This window comes from Arvicanthis niloticus, chromosome 29 (assembly GCF_011762505.2).
Source record: "Arvicanthis niloticus isolate mArvNil1 chromosome 29, mArvNil1.pat.X, whole genome shotgun sequence".
NCBI lineage: Eukaryota > Metazoa > Chordata > Mammalia > Rodentia > Muridae > Arvicanthis > Arvicanthis niloticus.
In genome coordinates, this window is record NC_133437.1 from 19,220,408 (window position 1) to 19,240,852 (window position 20,445).

At 42.6% G+C, this 20,445-nt stretch overlaps 1 protein-coding gene across 4 annotated transcripts in view; it reads left to right on the forward strand.

The window, feature by feature from the left end:
- Wdr41 (WD repeat domain 41) overlaps nt 1–20,445 on the forward strand; it is a 58,634-nt gene that overhangs the window by 33,049 nt on the left and 5,140 nt on the right. For 3 of the 4 annotated variants that reach the window (XM_076927190.1, XM_076927191.1, XM_076927192.1), the window contains 10 exons: nt 134–265; nt 2,524–2,586; nt 4,060–4,179; nt 5,037–5,148; nt 8,044–8,106; nt 9,667–9,777; nt 14,783–14,967; nt 17,681–17,802; nt 18,462–18,550; nt 19,206–19,339. In XM_076927190.1, the coding sequence (XP_076783305.1) occupies nt 134–265; nt 2,524–2,586; nt 4,060–4,179; nt 5,037–5,148; nt 8,044–8,106; nt 9,667–9,777; nt 14,783–14,967; nt 17,681–17,802; nt 18,462–18,550; nt 19,206–19,339 (1,131 nt within the window). The remainder of the gene's footprint in view (nt 1–133; nt 266–2,523; nt 2,587–4,059; nt 4,180–5,036; nt 5,149–8,043; nt 8,107–9,666; nt 9,778–14,782; nt 14,968–17,680; nt 17,803–18,461; nt 18,551–19,205; nt 19,340–20,445) is intronic. The other variant, XM_076927193.1, reaches the window with a different exon arrangement.

Here is a 20,445-nt window from a genome sequence, read left to right on the forward strand (position 1 = left end):
TTAAAAAACTTTTAAATTCCAAACACATAATTTTAAATGGCATATTTTCGACATAGCTATTCTTAATGTTACTTAAGACTCTTCATGTTGGGAAAGGTAAGTAAGTTTGTTGACATTCCTACGTGTGTTTCAGACAGGAGAAAAGCTTCTGGAACTCAGAGGACACACTCAGAAGATAACGGCTATCACCGTGTTTCCTCCCCTAGATTCTTGTGAGGCTGGCAGTCAGCTTCTCTTGACAGCCTCGGCTGACCGGACTGTCGGTATATCCTTAACCTGAGACCCAGCAGCCGTGAGGGGCTGTGCATTCTGATGGCAAAGTGATTTTTCCAAGTCTCTCTGAGATGCTTCCTGAAGTGTTAGGTGACAGCAGGAACAGCTCAGGGCTTGTAGTGAACCCCATGACAGAAGCAGCTCTTTCCAGAGTGTCCATTACATCAGGCTCTGCAAAAAGACAGGGTAGAAGAATGTGAGCTTAAGACGTTATCTCATTAGGGAAATTAGGATGAATTGGACTGAAAAATAATCAATTCCCCTTCATGTATGGCAAAAGACACTTAATCCACCCCTCCCCCTGAGAACCTGTGCCGCTGCTGAATGGATCTGCACAAAAGTGCAGTCCTCTCTGCTCATTATTTAAAACTTGGTATTTTAAAAGTCTTCAAGTGAATTTACTTTTGCTTTCCCATACTTTCTGGTTAAAATTTGTAAGACCATAGATATGGTGATGTTCCATACAGTGCTCGTGTATTAGGGATTCTTGTGTCTTACATATGTTGACTTATTTAATCTTAAAAGATGGCCCTGTGAAGTAGGAGTTTGTCATTGTCACAGTGAGAGGCAGAGATAGAGATGCTAAGTAACTCACCCAAGGCATGCGGTCAGTAGCCTGAAGCTGTGGACAATGACCTTCTGAGAAAATAGATCAAAGAACATAAAACAGAATCTTTACAAGGAGTTGCATTGTGGAGCTGTGGCCAAGCACTGTGTGTAGCTGCAATTCCCCTTGCTCTGCAGTCAGCTATGACAAGTTTGTTATAGCTGTGTTAAGTCGGAAGTAAGCCCAGAGGAGCAGTGGGTCTGTAGACCTCTCTAGAACCAGGACTGACTTATGTCCCACTTGGAATGAGTTCATCAGCTGAAACAGTGTTTAGATAAATTGTCTGCAGGTAAGAAGAGCTCCAGAAAACATTTCACCAGGCTAACCTGTGTGTGCTGGTGTGGGGTTTGGTCAGATGTACACCAGAGGAGGCCTTACTTCTGCTGCTTTTTCAGAGAAAATTTTATTTTATGCATTCAAGCTCTTGTCTTTTTCTCTTTGTTATAATTTCTGCAGAAGTAGAATTTAAAATACAGTGTCTGTTTAAGTAATGCTGTTGCTAGGATGCTGTACCAGTATTAGAGACAGTTGTTAAACTGCTGCCACAGTAAGGTGCTGCCACACTTACTTGTAAATGGCGGTGACACACAGCCATTCATGCCACTGAATCGCCATTATTTTTAAAAATCCCGAGAACTTTGACATTCATTTTATCCAGATGGACTCCAAGTCCACTCTCCATGGACCTTCACTGTTAATTAACCTTTAAACATTTAAATTAAATGTTGATGGTAGGATTTTTTCTTTGGTCAAGTAATGGTCTTAAGAACCCATGTTACCTAGTACTGAGCATTAAGCTTTCAAAAAGTGATGTCTGTGGAAAGACTGTGAGTGAGGTGGTGTTAGAACTGAGAAGCTTAAGGCCAGAAAGCATTGTCTAGTATCGAGAGGGCTTTTTTATAATGGAGTAGTTTGTTTAGTGTAACACAAACATATGAATACATAGGCATCTCCCTTTTTATAATTAACTACATGTAAAGAGTGACACAGAATTAATAAAATAATCAGATCAGATTAATAAATTATGAAACTAATTTTAAAATGTTAATGTAAAATACATATCAGACATGATGGTGTATTTGCCATCCGTTTATTTCTTACATTTCCAAGTATATGATATGATATTTTCATGTATACGGCATGAAATGTAACACGTAGGAAACTGTGTTAAAAGCTCCTTAAGTCAAACTAAAACCCCCCGTCCCATGTGGCAGTGCATGCAGAGTCACAGAGACACGCAGTGATAGGCGTAGCATAGACACATAATCATGCATGTACACTGCAGTGAAGTCTCAGAAATTGTTGGGAGATGTGGTGGCTTTTAGTATAAAATGTGTGTGCACCTTTACTCCATTGTGGTAAACTGTTCCCATGAGGACATTTACGCCGATTTGGTGGTTAATGCACATAGAGATGGGTACTCGGGGGCGCTCACTCTGGTGGCCATCTTTAAATGGCCTCGCAGTAGCATTGTAGCCGAAGAGATGACTCGCTGTACAGATCTATGAATATCAGCTGGCTCAGATCTTACTTAAGGATTTCCCGATTGTTTATACTTGTGATTCAGTTATTAATTAAAAATGTTATCTCACACTTAAAGTTTTAAAATTCTATCTGGGCATTATTTCTTAACGTAACTGTAAGTTTGGGATTGTGACACTGGCCGGCAAATCCAGAGAGTCACATGCTTCCAGTCTACTGTAAAGGTAAGCTCTTCAGCAAATCAGGTTCCTATGGTAGTATTTTCGTTGATGTTCTCAAAATGGCTTAATAAATTAGATGAAATTACTTCTTTAGGTCTTACAAATCATTGTTTTCACACACACACACACACACACACACACACACACACACACACACACAGCCATTTGAGTTTAAGACATGTTTTTGGGGATCCTGTGTGTTGAAGTGTAAGCAGGCAGGCCTGATGGGCTCACAGCAGGCCCTGCTAAGAGACACAGCACATACAGAGTGGGAACAGATGCTCTTCTGTTTTTACGCTCTGACCAAAACACAGGCAGGCCTTTGTCCCTTGCCTGTCGCCTTCTCTAAGGCCTCGACATGTCGGTTTCTTGTTTGTAAAACAAAACATTTGAATGATGATGCTATCTATTTCATCTTTTTATAAACAGATATTGATTAGGAATTTCATGGCAGGGATAAAAAGACTTTAGAAAATGTAGTGATAACGTGGCAAGTATTTAAGATAGTATACTATCAAGCCGGGCGGTGGTGGCGCACGCCTTTAATCCCAGCACTTGGGAGGCAGAGGCAGGTGGATTTCTGAGTTCGAGGCCAGCCTGGTCTACAGAGTGAGCTCCAGGACAGCCAGGGCTACACAGAGAAACCCTGTCTCGAAAAACCAAAAAAAAAAAAAAAAAAAAAAAAAAAAAAAAAGATAGTATACTATCTTCAACAAAATATTAACAAAGTACAGCCAGCAACATAGAGAAAGGATGATATAGCACAACCAAGGGAGGTCCCAGGAATGTGACTTCAGTGGAATATCTGAAAGTCAGTCAATGACCAGAGCCCAGGCCAGTAACCATGTAACTGTTTGACCAGAGGCAGAGAAAGTGGTTAACCAACTTCTGCATACTCTCCCCATGTAGATATTTTACACTCATAGGTGACCCAGCAAGGTCACTTAATGAAAATCCAGTGACCGAATATTGAAGATAACAGACCATTCTCCGTATGGTCAGGAATAAAATAGAAATCTCTGCTCCCAGCGTGCGTGCATCTGTTTAGTTTGCACTGAAGGATCTGGACAGCAAAATCAGACAATAGAAAAGAAAAGAGTGATTATTTCATAAATGTTTTATGAAAAAGAAGAACTAAACTTTCTGTATTTATGCATGACACGACCTTATTGTAGAAAATCATAAACCCACACAAAACTTTTAAGGCTAATAAATTAACTTAGCAAGGTTTCAGGGTACATGATTGGTAATACAAAAGTCAATTGTAATTTTCTAAAATCAAATTGAGAAAATTCTATTCACAGTTACATTCAAAAGAATAAAATACTTAGAAGTAGTTATCTTTAAAAGTAGGAGATTTATACATTAAAATCTTTGAAACATTGTTCAGTAAATTTTATGAATAAGTAAATGAATTTAAAAACTAGGGGCTGGAAGAGCTGGCTCAGCAGTTAAGAGCACCTGTTGTTCTTGCAGAGGACTCGGTTCGATTCCTGGCACCCACATGCTGACTCACAATCATTGCAACCCCAGTTCCAAGGATCCAAGGCTCCTGTGGGTCCCAAGCATGCACACGGTGTGCATGCTAACTTGCAGGCAAGATGCTCATACAACTACATCAGTCTAGCAAGAGTTAACTGAAAAACTATCATTTGTTCATGGGTTAGATGTAATACTAAGATTTAAACACTTCTTTCTCTAAATGACCTAAAGATGGAATATCGATCATAAAATTAAAAAAAAAAAAATCTGGATTTTTTTGTTTCAGAAAGGAACAAACTAACCTGAAACTTGAAGTGTAAAGGATTCAAAATAGCCATAACAGTTCTGGAAACGGAGCATAGAGATTGCTGATTCCATTCCTAATTTTAAAACTTCCTTACTGATACAGTATCAAGACAGAGGGATAGTGGCATAATGACATGGGAACAGATCAGTAGAATAGAATTGAAGGCCCCAAAATACAATCTCACACATACACAGTCAATTCACAAGGGGGCCAACAGCTTTCAGTGGAAGAAAGAATTGGGTTTTTTTGCTTTTTTTATTTTTTTTTTTGTTTTTTTTTTAAATGAGGCCTGCTAGGTGTGGTCCATCCCCAGAAGGCTTGTCTGGGCTGAGACCCTACTCAGAGGCTCAGTGTGTCCTGGTACGTTACTGCTCTGGAGTGTTCACAGGCCTCATCTTCCTGCTGTGTGCACAGCTTAAGTGTCACCTTGGGGCAGTGGTCTAAGAGAACAGGGGAGTCCCAGCATCCTCTTCACCTGCCTTAGAAATCACCTCTTCTCCACGTTCTGTGAGATGGTGGTCACTTAAAAAGCCCAGAGTCAGCAGGAAGAAAACCAAACTGCTTACCAAATGCACGGATGTCAGGGAACTTGGGCACATAAATTAAAACCACAGAACAATGCTAGACTTTCTAAACTAACGATCCATTTGAAATGATTTTGCAGTGCTTAGCTGTTCTTCAGAGACTGGATGTGTGGCTCTCAGGTGGTAGTGACTTAGGTGTGTGGAACCGAAAATTAGATCTGCTGTGTAAGACCAGCCACCTTTCTGATACAGGTAAAAACCAACCAAGGTAACTATGAGGCACAGCTGATAGACTGTAAAAGACACAGTTGGGTCTTTAAAGAGACACAATCACAATATAAAGGTCCATGTGGGGTTTCCTTTTTGTGGTTCTGAGGATTGTAGGTAGCCATATTTGATGAGTATTTTCACATGACAAATAATTTAATGAACGTCTACTCTCACATGTGTCCTATTTATGCTGAGTATTGGGTTTCAGTGTGGTATTTCATACATGGATGCAATGTTTGGATGGTAGCCACCCATCCTGTCACCCTCACTAGCCTTTTCCTCCCCACAGAAGTCACCCTTCCTCCACAAATGGGAGAAAGCATGCAGCATTGAATTCTCACATCTGGCTTATTTTACGTACGATGGATGGTGATCTTCAGTTTCATCCGTTTTCTTGAAAATGTTAGGGTTTTGCTCTTTATGGCTGATAATACTCCACTGTGTGGATACGCATATCACATGATCACTGTGTATGTGCATGAATGTACATATGTTATCACTGTATGCATGTGCGTGCATGTGCATATCACACCATCTTTATCCATTTGTCCTCTGATGAACACGCAGGCTGATTTCATCACCGCCCTGTTTTAAATGGTGTCACAGTGAACATGGATGCTCATACAGTACATGATAGCCTTTGAGTACTTTCAATATATGCCATACCCAAGCTTGGGATAGCAGAATCATGACCACTTAATATTCTACAGTTCTGTGTATTTTTATATACATGTGCATATATATGTGTGTTTTGCATATGTGTATATGTGTATTGTGTGTATACACGTGTGTGTGTGAGAGAGAGAGAGAGAGAGAAAGAGAGAGAGAGAGAGAGAGAGAGAGAGAGAGAGAGGGCACAGGCTATGACACATGTATGAAGGTCAGAGGACAACTAGTGACAATCCTTGTCTTCCATGATGTGGATCCTCAGGTTCCCAGGCTTGGTGGCCAGCTCCTTTATGCACTGAGCCATCTGACTGGTCCCTAAGTGAACATTTTCTGCATATCAATTTTTCTTGAAGAAGGAAGATTTTCATAAGTTTGAGGCTAGCCTGGACTACGAGTGAGACATGAAAAACCACTCTCCTGCCTCTTCCACATCTTTCTTTTATGCTCTCTCACGTTTCTTCCATCTCTCCCATGCGGACACAAGACACACACCCACGAGGAGGAGAAATTAGTGCAGGCATTGCAACACTGCTGCTAGGCCGTGACAGGCAGGAAGGAAAGCCAGTGCGTGGGGCACCTGCATCTGAATATGATACATGTATAGATAATATATAGCAAAGTGGAAAGATTAACTTTGTTAAACAATTTTTAATTAATATGCTCCAGTATTTCAACCTTTCAATGCTTGAAGTTATGGTTAGTCTGAGACCGTTTTATGATTTAGCTCTGAAAACATACTCAGTACTGGGTGCTTAACAACAGTGTCGTGTCCAGCTCCCCAGAAAGCTGACACGGACTGTGGCAGGCCAGTCTGGACAATATAGCAAGACCCTGTCTTTTAAAAACAACAGCCAGAGCAACCGGACCCCACATAGTAAACGTTCTGCACATAAATAAGTGGGGTGATGGTTTAAAGTCTGGTCATCTCAACATCGGTCAGTCTGGAAATGCACTAATTAGCTGTAACGGTGCTGTGTGCAGACCATGTCTTAGCCTTTAGAGGCTGTTGAGATAGGACTGACAGGCTCCGCACGAGCGTCACTTCCTCTGTGCTCACATGCAAATGCTCTGACAGTCAGTGTTGCAGGAGCAGATAGGCGACCAACTCAGTGTCCTCTGACCTGCTCAGGCTGACGCTGTCTACCTGGAGGTAGTGTCCCGTCTCTCAGGCTAAAAGCTTGGTCCTCAAGGTAGTTCCCTACCCATCATTCCATTTGTTGTTGTTTTTTCTTCCTTCCTTCCTTCCTTCCTTCCTTCCTTCCTTCCTTCCTTCCTTCCTTCTTCCCTCCCTCCCTCCCTCCCTCCCTCCCTCCCTTCCTTCCTTTCTTTCTTCTTTCCTTTCTTCCGATTTTGACACCCTGGTTATAAATCACAATTCAGTTTGCTAGGGTGACTTACAGAACTCAGGGAAACACATCTGCCCACTTCAGTTCTATTACAAGAGCACTGAAGAAGAAATACAAAGGGCAAGGTGGGAGGACGGGGCACAGAGACTCTGTGTGCTCCCTGAGTGTGCTCCCTGCAGGCACTGTCTCATGTTCAGCTTTATTGAATCTATCTAAATCCTGTATCTTTATGGAGGCTTTATTATGTAGATAAGGCTAATTAAACCATTTGCTTCTAGTGACCAATATTACCTTCTCTCCTTGGAGGTTCCGGCTGAAGTGCTAACTTTCCCTCCTGTTTTGGTCCTTCTAGGGAGCAGTTCTCATCCCAGAGCTACCAGTGACAACTGGTGGTCTCATTAGAACGCAGTGTCTGGAGATTTAAAGGATTTTAAGAGTTGTGTCAGCAAACAGATGGAGGCCAGATATGTCTTTTTCATCACCAGCTTATTTAGTGCCAGGGAACATACATAGTCTTACATTTACCTCAGTTTCATAACTCATTGAAGCCGCCATTAAATGGTGGTTGGGGCTCTCATCTTAAGGGATGCCTGCTAATACATGGGAGTGGCTGAGTGTACCATGTTAGCACTGCAGGAGCAATAGTCAGAGCCTAGCAGTGTGTCTAGAGTGTCTTCCAAAGGTGCAAGAAATGTACTCATGGCTCAGTTTCCATGTGTGAGCAAAAAGGAAGTGTTCATATAGCAGGTTTTAAGTATGTTTTATGGGAAATGACTAATATAAAATTAAGAAAGTTTTGTTTTTGATGTAAGCCATGATAGAAAATAATTTCCTTGTTTTATATATTTTTTTTTTTCTGAAGGGATCAGTGCATTGGTTGAAATCCCTGGAAACCGTGTCGCTGCAGCAGTTGGCAGAGAATTGAGTGAGTTTATGTCTATACATGTCTACACAGATACATGAATGCATACATTCAAGTGTGCCAGAAAGACAAAATCGGTTTTATTTCAGAGATGTCTGCCTCTGCCCTAGCTCTAGCCTTTTGGTGTTGTTGAAAACGATACAGGGTAAACCATTTTCAAAGTGTTAGGTCAGACTTCTTCTTGTCAACCTATTACAATATTACTGTCTTCTGTTAATTTGATTAAACAATATATTTCCTGCTCCAAAATCACTCAGCAGTAGTGTTTCTGATCAGAATTTATTCACATCAAGAAGAGTTCTCTTTGTTACTAGCTGGGAGGCTAGCTGACAGCACACTTGGAATGTAAAAGGCTATTAGAATTTAATAATCTTGCAGATTCTTGGACAGTTGGCAAATATATTGTCAGAGATGCAGGTAGAAATGTGTCTTGACCTATTTACCAGAGAATGATGTGAGGAGAAGAAAGACTTGGATAGTTGATTACCACCACCTGGGAAGGATGTGAGCCCTCAGCACTTGCTATATGAGGCGTGCCTGTCTCTGAGCATCTGTAACTCTGGCTGCAGTGGCTCATCAGAGCACGTGTACACTGGTGTCTGTCAGCCTGTACACAGTCTCCTGGCTGCTGTGGACTCTGGGCATTTGGCAGCAGTAACTGGGCCTGTTCACATTTGTTAGCTTCTAGAATATCATAGATGTTTTTGTAAATGTTGGTTGATAGAACCACTTGATTTGATTTTAGGTTTTAAGTATTGATTGAAATTAGGACTTATAGTTTAAAACTTTTTGAAGTCATATAATAAATCAGGGAACATATTTAACATCTATAATCAAGAAATTAAAAGCTATATTCTCAGAGAATTTGTAATTTAATAATATATACCAAAAATGTGAAAAGTTGTTTTCACTTTTGGCTCTTTTGTTTTGTTTTTTGAGACAGGGTTTCTCTGTATATCCCTGGCTGTCCTGGAACTCACTCTGTAGACCAGGCTGGCCTAGAACTCAGAAATCCGCCTGCCTCTGCCTCCTAAGTGCTGGGATTAAAGGCGTGCACCACCACTGCCCGGCTTGGCTCTTATTTTTAACAGTTTTTTTTTTTTTTTTTTTTTTTTCCTGGCAGCTACTGAAGCCTTTACTGAGTTGAAGGCCAGGAATTTGTAGCTTATCTTGTGGCAGTGCTTACTGGCCTGGACCCATGAGTAGAGAGAACTGAGAGTGGAAATGACTTGGGGCGGGGCAGTGAGCAGGGGTTTTGGTGGTGGCCAGTCACTGGCCTGGACAGGAACCAAGTGGTATTCCTGACATGCAGTGGAGACCGAGGAGGCGGCAGGGTTTGGTAGTGAGGTCTGGAAGTCAATAAAGGAAGCAAGATGACGGAAACCCTGATCACAAGCTTTTGGAAGAAATGGTCTAAGCTGGTTTAAGCTGGTTTAAGCTGGTATAAATAGGTTCCTTTTGGAGATTGTTTTTTCTGTGCAACATATATTTTACATTTAATACTTTTTGAGTAGAAAGGTTTTCCATTCTTTGAACATTGTAGTAAAAATGACTGTCTTTCAGTAATTTTTAGGCTTGTAATGCCCACAGAAGAATTGCCAGAATGGGATATTATTGAAGTCAAACGCCTTCTTGATCACCAGGACAATATTCTGTCATTGGCTAACATCAATGGTAAGTTCATTGTGTATATTTATGTTATGTAGGGTTTCAGAATTTCCAACTCATGCCTATATTTCAGAATTATAGTTTAGATTAGTGGAGATTGTCATTATCTCTTACTCTAAGCTTTGAGTCAGGAGAGCCTGGCTCGAGCCTCATGGTTTGGCATGGGCAGTAGACTGAGATATACCTATCCTAAGGAAGTACTTGGTAGCCGTGGGATGCTCATTCCAGGCTGTGAACTCCAATGCTTGTAGCATGCTAGCAGTCTTCACGAGTGGCTGTGGCTCTACCAATGTCAGTGATTGAGTGTGACATCAGATGTCAGGAGAGATCACAGACTCTGGCTATTGGCATTTAGTTAGTTCTTGTAGGTAAGGGACAGCTGACATCAGGACTGAACTGGGTGATCTGTGTGGGTCAGACAGTGCTGGTGGAGATAGCAAGCAGATCAATTAAGAGTGCTGGGAATATTGACACAGCAGGAGGAGTTACGGCACCTGAACCCCTGGAGACCTGGGATGTTGGAGGAATATGTTGTATCAACATGAGATGGGTGTGTGTGTGAAGAGGAATATGGAGAACCCCAAATGTAGACTTGCTTGTGTGTCTTCTTATACCATTTGGTCCCATTTTTGGATGCACCAGCATTCTCCCCAGCTTCAGCATCTTCCCCTCATTAGCCAGCATCTTTTAAAACCCAGGTGCATGTCTTTCCAAGATCAGATCATCTGTGGTGCTGGAAGTAACTGTGGTTGGGCAACTTTTTGTCTATCCATGAATGTTAGCACAAAAACTGAGTTCTTACATGGACAACAGTCTTTTGAGCCTTCTGGGAAACACTGAACCATGATGAAGTCCTGGAACGTCTAAGGAAAGCAGGACAGGTCTGGCCCATCATGTTGGTTATGCCTAGATATATGTCTTATTTTCATGGCGAGTACTGATATCACTGAAACATCATGGTCTCTTCAGTGAAGATGACCGATTTTTGCCGAATGAGCCTTAGGTCGCTTTGTGGTCCAGCTTTTGCTGTGCAGTATACCGTTAGGCATATAAGTTCTTGTAATTTTTTATTTTCTTTTAGTTTTTGCTGCCCTGCTTCTTTTTTTCCTTTCACACACCTGATCCCTGTGGTCAGTTACTGGGCTTACACAGCCTAACAGAAATGTATTTATAAAACATCCCATTTCTTGCCAGGTGTAGTAAGTAGTGCCGTCCTTTAATTACAGCACTGGGGAGGTGGAGTGGTAGATTTCTGAGTTTGAGGCCAGCCTGATCTACAGAGAGTTCTAGTACACAGAAAAACCCTGTCTTGAAAAACCAAAAATAGATAGATAGGTAGATAGATAGATAGATAGATAGATAGATAGATAGATCATTTAAGAACATTTTTAGATTATAATATAATTACACCATTTCCCCCTTCCTGTTCCCCCTCCATATCCTCTCATATATCCTTCCTTGTTCTCTGTAAAATTCCTGGCCTCTTTGTTCATCAGTTGTTGACACATATACACATATATACATGCACTCACATGTAAACATATGTATGTAAGTATGTCCTGCTAAGTCTGTATAATGTTACTTGTATGCATGTTTTCAGGACAGACCATTTGGTATTTTTAAGGCATGGAGAGACAGCTCAGTAGGTAGGAGAACTTTCTGTGCAAGCATGAGAACAGCTCCCCAGAACTCACACCGAAAGCCACACGTAGCTGTGTTTCTGTAACCGCAGTGAGGGTGAAGGTGGAGAAAGGAAAGTCACTGGGATTTGCTGGCTGCCACCCAAGCCAAACCCCAGCAAGCACCAGGTTCAGTGACAGATGCTGTCTTGAGGGAATAAGGTGGAAGGTTGCTCAGGGCATCCAGCTTCTCTGACCTCCATATGCATGTACAGAGAGAGACCCACATTCCAGAATAACACATCAACATACAACATATAACACACATGTGTGCATGTACGCACACACACACACACACTTTTTAAAAAAGAAGTGCATTTTTAATAAGGTGGCCCAGGGCAGCCTTGGAATGATACACTTGAATGCCCTAACATACGCTTGTTACAACAAGTACCAGACTTGTTGTCGAGCTCTGGATGCCTGGGCAGGTTTCCTAAGACAGCTGCTGGCGTTTCTTCTCTCTTCTGGCAAAGGGCTCTATGTATCCATGTCAATCCTTTGCTTGCCTGTGCTGATGGTTTGGTGACCACAAAGTGTTAATGCTTGTGAGGTCTGGGTAGCCGCGTGCCAGGAGAGATTTTCCCAGGCGGCTTTCAATACCACAGGGTGAGATACATCCACTGTTGGTATAGCACTGAGTTGTTTGGTGTGAAGCTTTTTGAATGACCTGTCTGGAAATGTAAATAATTACACAGGGAGAAACTAGAGCTAGGATGAACGTCAGTGTTGTGATTTTGGGAAAAGGTCAACGAGGTCATTGATGCTGTGTTTCTGTTGTGTAAAATAAGCACAGAGTGAGCAACTGCGTGCTCTCAGAAGGTTGGCTCTGTGTTGACCCACAGACCTGGATCTGGAGTCAAGGAGCATCTTTCTCATTCATGGCTTCTCTGATTCTTCTGTAGTGAGTGAAGTCGGAGGGGGTCATGGAAAAATTAGTACTTCTGAAGTTCTCAAAACTTCCCCAGTGTTACAGCTAGAATTGCTTTCCTCCTGAGACAGAGATAAGCTGATGTCCACACACACAAATTCTGTAGTGTGTCAGTAAACTGTGGATACCAATAAGCTACCGATATGATCCTGAAACCGGGATAAAATAATGTGTATACCTAAGATAGGTAGTGATTTTTATTTCTAAGAGATTGTCTGGCTTTGGCAGATTTCAATCCTGGTTTATTTGATGAGAGGAATAATAAAGTCATAGTTATCTACCTGTGTATTCCTAAATTGTAAATCACTATATGTTTTAATACCATTAATGTAGAGTGTTGGGAGCTGACTTTAGCAGAAAGCGGCTAGATCAACTTTGCAGCCATCTGGAGCCATATACCCTGATGAAAGACATGGTTTTCAAAAGCCTATAACAGCTGAAGCACACTCTGATAAATATATTGTTTATCCCACATAGCTTGTTTTGCTGTTTAGTGACCTCAGCTGCATGGTGCACGTGGTAGTGTTTTCACCTGTGTTCTCCTGCTTGTGTTGATAAATACCCCAGATTTCCTTTCAATAATGGGAGAAGGAGAGAGAGACGGGAGGAGACGGGAGGAGACGAGATGAGACGAGATGAGAATTAAGATGAGAATTAAGACCTGACCACACACCTTGCCTTGTCTCCATTCTTCGAGTCTCTCGCCCCTCCAGCCCCACTCTCTCTCTCTCTTGACCAGAGCACTTAGCAGCAAAGTGTTGAGGCAGAGTGCGGTCCTCAACAGTACAATACTACTAACAGGATTCAAAATAGCACCAGAGGTTCAGAGATGACATTGAATGTGCTTTAAAAATGACTAGATATTTATTATGTGTTTTCTATGATTGCTCCCATTTAATGCATGAGGAATCCAAGACTGACAAAAGTTAATGATTTCCTGGAGACCATCAGGCTAGTAACAGCCAGAAATGTAACCTGGGTTCTATACTCAGTGTGTTGTTCTATTCTGACTTGCCTCAGATATGTAGGAATAGAAATAAATTATACTGAAAGGTAACTCTTACTCTAGCATTTGCACAGTGTCTATTAAATGTACAATGTATGAATTGTCTAGGTGTTTAACTCTAATTGAGAGTTTTAAAGCTTATTATTTTACAAGTTAAACATAGTCCTAATAAAAATATGACAATAGCAAGCAACGTTAAGAATGGAATTAACTGAAGACAGCCATCATTCATATCAAATGCCAGTGCTCATCCGTCTGTGTGTTCTGAGTACATGTACATATGTGCATGCTTTACTATTTTGTAAGAATATGGTATGAACATAGTTCTGTCAATATAAATAGACTTTTATAGCTTCAATATAAATAGACTTTTATAGCTTAATTTTCAATAGCTAATACTGTTTTATTTTATGGTTGTTTGATTTATGTATTTAGTCTGCAGTTGGATATTTAGGTTGACCTGAAATTCTTAAGATTATATCTCACGCCGGGCGGTGGTGGCGCACGCCTTTAATCCCAGCACTTGGGAGGCAGAGGCAGGTGGATTTCTGAGTTCGAGGCCAGCCTGGTCTACAGAGTGAGTCCAGGACAGCCAGGACTACACAGAGAAACCCTGTCTTGGAAAAAAAAAAAAAAAAAAAAAAAGATTATATCTCACAACTTTGTACATACATTGTTATACATTTCCCTCTGGATAAAGTCCCTGAAATGGAACTGGTGAGTCAATATGTTTACTATTTTACAGTTTGATTCATATTAAATTCATCCTGGAAATAACTGTACCAGGTTGTACCAAATGCGCTAAGACATCCATAGTGTGTAAACATGCTGACTCCCACGTGGTCCTCCCTGTATTTACAGGCTATTGAAAATTTCCTTGATTATCAAAGTAGTTAAAAATGCTATCACATGCTCATTTTCCTAAGTAATTCCCGGGGGTGCTGTATGCATTGAATATAATGAGCCATTTGTCATTTGAGTTCTCCCCATTTTTAATCCTGCCTCGCCCCTCTGCCAAGCAGGTATGTCCTTGCATGTCTTCCCCTACCCCCTCCGTTAAGGTCCCTTAGCCACTCTCTTCATAGAACTCGGTACCTTATTGTATCCACTCCTCTAAGCACCTTCCGTGTTTTTATTGATAGGTTTTTGGCATATCATTTTAGGTACGATTCTTTAGTTTTATTCCTGCAAAAGATGACCAAACATTATAGATAGTATTTTTATTGACACAAACTGCACTATTCCTCTTAAGTAAGTGAACTAGTCTCTTTCTGGTCTCTATATTGTCACATTAATCTTTCTGATTAGCTTGTCTAGGTACAATTGGGAAGCCCACACATTTTTATTTGTAGCCTAGAGACCATGATGGGTAATGAAGCATTTGTGAACTTTCCCTAGATACAAGTGTCGTCACTGGCTCCCACGTTGGGGAGCTGATCATCTGGGACACCCTGGACTGGACTGTGCAGGCCTGTGAGCGCACCTTCTGGAGCCCGACTCCACAGCTGGATGCCCAGCAGGAAATAAAGCTCTGCCAGAAGCAAAATGACATTTCTATTAATCACTTCACATGTGATGAAGAGGTAGATAGTATAAGTTATAATTGTTACAAAAAATTAGAATCTGATATTTAATGCCTTATATAACAGATATAAAAAGTTATGATGCCGGGCTGCTGAGAGGGCTTCGTGGGCAAAAGCACTTATAACCTAAGTTCAATGGCCAGGATCCATAGTATAGAGACAACACACACACACAGACACACACTGCACAGCATACACACACACACACACACACACACACACACAAACACCACACACACACTATACACACTGCATATCATACACACACACACAAACACACTGCACAGCATACACACACACAAATACCACACATACACACACTGAACAGCATACACACACACTACACACACACACACTGCACAGCATGTACACACAAACACCACACACACACTACACACACATGCACACACACTGCACAGCATACACACACAAACACCATACACATACACTATACACATACAACACACACAAACTGCACAGCATACACACACACAAAAAAAAAAAACACCCCACATCCCCACTAAACACACACCAAACATACCACATACTTACACACCACACACATGAACACACCACACAAATGAACACACCACAAACACACACATTCACACACACAAATGCCCCCTACCCCACCCCACACATACCACATACACCAAACAAAAAGCAATGGAAAGCTTACTACCTATGGTTTCAAGGTTTTAAAACGGCCTGGCAATCTTATAAAGACTGTACCACTTTCATTTTTAAAAAGCACTTTAACCCTTGTGCCTAATCTTGCATGTAAGGACATTGTTAGAATGCAAATTACAGACCTCATTTGGGCTGGATTAAGTAATCCCGTTGTGTTTGAGGTTACTGTTTCATTTGTTTTAGATTTTAGTGTATTTCCTAAAGAGGGGATAACATTAAAATGTGGAGAAAAGTTTCCCTTCCAGGTTGTGGGCATCCTGGCCACCTCGCCTGGGTGAGATCAGTCCTGGGCCTGGCAGAAGAGCTTCTGAAGCATGCGCTGTTAACCAGCACCACACACTGCTGCCTCTGGCCCTGATCTCAGCCTTTACCCTCAGTGGTTCACAGAGCCTCGTGTGTTAAAGGGGAGTTATTTTTCCAGTTTTCACAGCCTTTGAGTAAGGCACTGAAGGGAACCTTTCTTTCGTTTTATTCTGTGCTATCATTTCATTAGAAATGTCAGTAAGAGTGCTTTTCTTTGTATTATTTTTGTGCCACATGTGTGTACATGTGTATGCACATGAGTGTGAGTGTTATGTGTACATGTTGCCTATGTGTGTTATCTGTACTCATGTGTGTTGTGTGTGCATGTTTATGTATTTTGCACGTGGTGTGCAGCCAGCACCGTGTGTGAGTTTGGAGGCTGAAGGTCAGGGTCTAGTTTCTTCCTCCATCTCTTTTATTTAATTTAAAAATGTTTGTGTGAGTGCATGTGTGTGCATGTGTGTGCATGTTTGTGTGTGCATGTATGTGCATGTATGTGCGTGTGCACGTATGTGTGTGTACATGTACATGTGCATGTATGTGCATGTGTGTGTGCATGTGTGTGTGCATGTGCGTGTGCAGGTGCACGTATGTGTGCATGTGCATGTATGTGCATGTGTGTGTGTGCATGTGCGTGTGCAGGTGCACGTATGTGTGCATGTGCATGCATGTGCATGTGTGTGTATGTGTGTGTGCATGTTTGTGTGTGCATGCATGTGCATGTGCTTGTGTGTGTATATGTGTGTGCATGTTTGTGTGTGTGTGCATGTGCGTGCATGTGCGTGTGCTTGTGTGTGCTTGTGTGTGCATGTGTGTGTGCATGTGTGTGTGCATGTGTGCATATATGTGTGTGTGAATGTTTGTGTGTGCATGTGTGCATATGTGTGTGTGAATATGTTTGTGTGTACATGTATGTGCATGTGTGTGCATGTGTGTGTGTGTGTGTAGTTGTGCTGTGACCCCATGTGGATATCTGGATAATTGTAGGGTTAGTTCTCTTCTTCCTCCCAGGGTTGCAATGCAGGTCATCAGAATTGGTAGCAGGCACCCTTTACCCACTGAGCCATCTTACCAGCCCTTCAATTGCTTCAATTTTAACTTGCCCATCTGGAAAGTAGCAATAGTGCTTTCCTTTTGTGCCTTAACAAGGCTGAAGTAAAGCGAGCATTAGCAAAAGACTTAAAGACTTAAAGTGTCCTAAAGACTTAAAGTGCCTTTTTTTCTTTTACTTCTTCAGATGGCCTTAGGATAGTGCCACTGCAGAGTGTACTCCTTCAGGTTGTTTATAGGCCTTTTGTTTGCTTAAGATGTGTGGTACAAGTCATTTTGTCTACATTTCCAGACAAAGGCAGCTGAGTACATTCCCAAGGGTCCACTGTGTTCTGTGGAAGCCCAGGCTGCATCTCTGCACCGTCTGCCACAGGACCAGGGTAGCAGCCACCACTTCCGCAGCTCTGGACTCCAGAGCGGAGAAGGCAGGGCTAACTGCCCTCTGCAGAGCCTCTGGACTGGGCTTTCCTCCTGCTTGCTCAGGGTGCTAACCCTACCTTGGTGGCTTTGACACCGGGGGCTCGGGAGGGCAGGACTATAATTTTTATCTGAAGGCTGGGAAGGTTAACAGTGGGCTTTCCGATGTCACACGGGGCAGGAAATCTATCACACCGTGTAGCGAAGACGTGCTTTGTGCCCATTTCTGAACTGTCTCCCCCTCCCTGCCCAGAATATATTTGCTGCAGTTGGAAGGGGGTTATATGTGTATAACCTACAACTGAAGCGTGTGATTGCCTGCCAGAAAACGGCCCATGATTCCAACATCCTACACACTGACAAACTTCCAAACAGGTACAGTTCCCGTCTCTTCTGCAAAGATGAGCGTCACGGTTCCCAGGGTCACCGGTGTAATTTCTGCAGTGACCAAATTACCCGGCTCCGTGTCTTGGACCTTGGCATTCTTTTTCAAATAGAGAATGTTCCGTGACTGACTGTAACTGAAGGGCTGTAGCAGTATATGACAAAATCTTACAAAAGCACAAAGGGTTTATTTAAAATGATCACTTAATAAGGTAAAAGACCCAGGTCACTTACAATGTACCAATTTTTCTTTTTTTTTTTTTATATTTTCTATAAACTCATTTCTTTTTATGGTGGTGTATGTTTGTAGCTAGAATCAGAGAGTAGGCCCGTGACATCCTGAGGCTACTAAATGAGGGTTGATTCGGCAGCTCAGGATCTAGTGATGAAGTCCCGGAGCAGCGTTATCCATGCCAGATGTGTGGAGAAGGAGAGGCGCTGTGGAAAGAGAAGGGACAAGGGGATGGGAGGGAGGCTGCTTGGGACACTGTGTAGCTCCTATAAATAAAAAATAGGACGTGGAGGTGATAACTTTATGTCATTGAGCAGTGTCGCATAGTGCGCTGTGTGCTTCGCTGGCAAATGCTTCCAGTTCACACTGTAAGCCACACCAACCTGTGATGGCCAGCCTGACCATTTTGTTCCGACAGGCAGTTAATCTCGTGCTCGGAAGATGGCGCTGTGCGCATGTGGGAGGTCCGAGAGAAACAGCAGCTGGCCGCTGAGCCCGTCCCAACAGGTGTGCACCCTCCTCCACTAAAGCGGCTCCTCTCCCTCCTTCTGCACCCTCCCTCCTTCCTCCTTTCTCTCTCCCCTCTTTCTTCTCGACTTCCCTTTTCATCTCATTTGACAGGAAAACGAAAGATGGTAACAAGGAACCCCAGGAACCATATAGAATGTGCTCCGTATAGGAGCCAGACATTCACAGGAAGCGTCTTACTTTTGCCCCAGTGTAAAACTGTTTCGTTACTTCAACTGAGTCAATTGCAGTTTTATATTTTGAGAGAAAACTGTGACTTTCAAGTAATCTAAATGACCAGGAAGCACACACACCCCCATACACAGATTTTCCTCTGTGTTTTGGCGATGGGTCTCAAGTGCCTTTCCCCCCTGATTGTCAGTGGTTACACACACCCGTTAACATTGTTTACTTCTTTTGCATTCCAGTTCTGTTTTCTTGCCACTGGTGGATGGATAGGGGCAGTGTAGGAGATGAGGAGCTAGGTGACTTAGGCAGACACAACATGATGTATTCATAGACCCCGGCATGGCTGTGCCGTCAGCTCGGCCCTTGACAAATCAAGTGTGAGACACGATTGTATTCAAACTTTGTCTTCCTGTCAGGAAAGAGCGTGGGAGTTTTTGAAATGACTGAAATGGTTGTCTTTTTGTAGGGTTTTTTAATATGTGGGGATTTGGAAGAGTAAACAAACAGGCCAGCCAGCCTGTTAAGAAGCAGGAAGAAAACGTCACCACGTGTTCCCTGGAGCTCATCGGAGATCTGATCGGACACTCATCATCCGTGGAGGTACCTCTTCCAGTAGCATGCAGTCCTGGCAGCCCCGCTCCTGCATCATGCTTCTTTTGAGTTCAGTTGCTCTAAATAAGACCCACACACTCGCAGCTGTTGGCTTTTGCAAGACAAGAATATAGAATAAGATGATGGCCGTACAAGTAGTTAGGACCGGCCTTCATAAAGACAGGATCTGAGGACACAAGCTATGTATTGGTTTAAGATGGGCTTCTTCGCTGTCGTATGACAGGAGAGAGCTGATAACAGCACAGTGTTAGTCACCTTGAATATGTATCACAACAGTCAACAGAGGAAGCACGGGGTGTTGGGCCTCTTTGTGTAGGTTAAAAGCCAACAGACTATAGTTCCAGGGGTCATAATTTCCTGAATTGTTCTTTCTGGTTTTACCCCGTGAGGAACGTCACTTTTAATTTGGGCAGGCATTCATAACTAGAAGCAGCAGCCTCACTGGCCATTGAAGAGTTTTATAAAATGGAGCCCTTCTCCTCTTGGGTTTTATACCTCTGTAGAGAGGAAGGAAAAAGACCTAACTGAGCATTGGTCAAGGCTCCTTATGATCGACTCAGGTAAAAGGCAGCCAGAAGAAACACTTCTTGCTGTGTCCTGTAAAAGTCCACAGCGGTAGAGGATCTGAGATGAGCTTCAGAGGTTATGCTGGATTAACACATACAGAGCCCAGGCGCCGCCGGGAGCTCCCTGTTTTGGGTGCTGTGGCTCGCTCATCTTTGCCGTCCTCTGTGAAGCTGCTTAGGACTTTGTTTTTTGTCTTTGTTTTGGCTTCAGTGGCTGTGGTGCAGATTACAGGCTGTGAGCATTGACTGTGCTAGACAACAGGCATAGCTCGTGCTTACGCCCTGGCAGAGAGCAGCCAGGTTGGATAGACTCACTGGGTTTCCACACACAGACGTTGGCCAGAGGGAAGTCCTGAGAGAGTCAGGCCAACGAGTTTGAGCTTTAGTTTTAAAATAATGGGAACCCACTGAGTGTATGAAGTCCATTCCCCTGCAGTGCCCACGAAGGCAAGGACAGGGTGTTAAGTCCTTAGGGACTGAAGTCACAGCTGGTCGTGAGGTGTCGTGTAGGTAGTGGGAATTGAACCT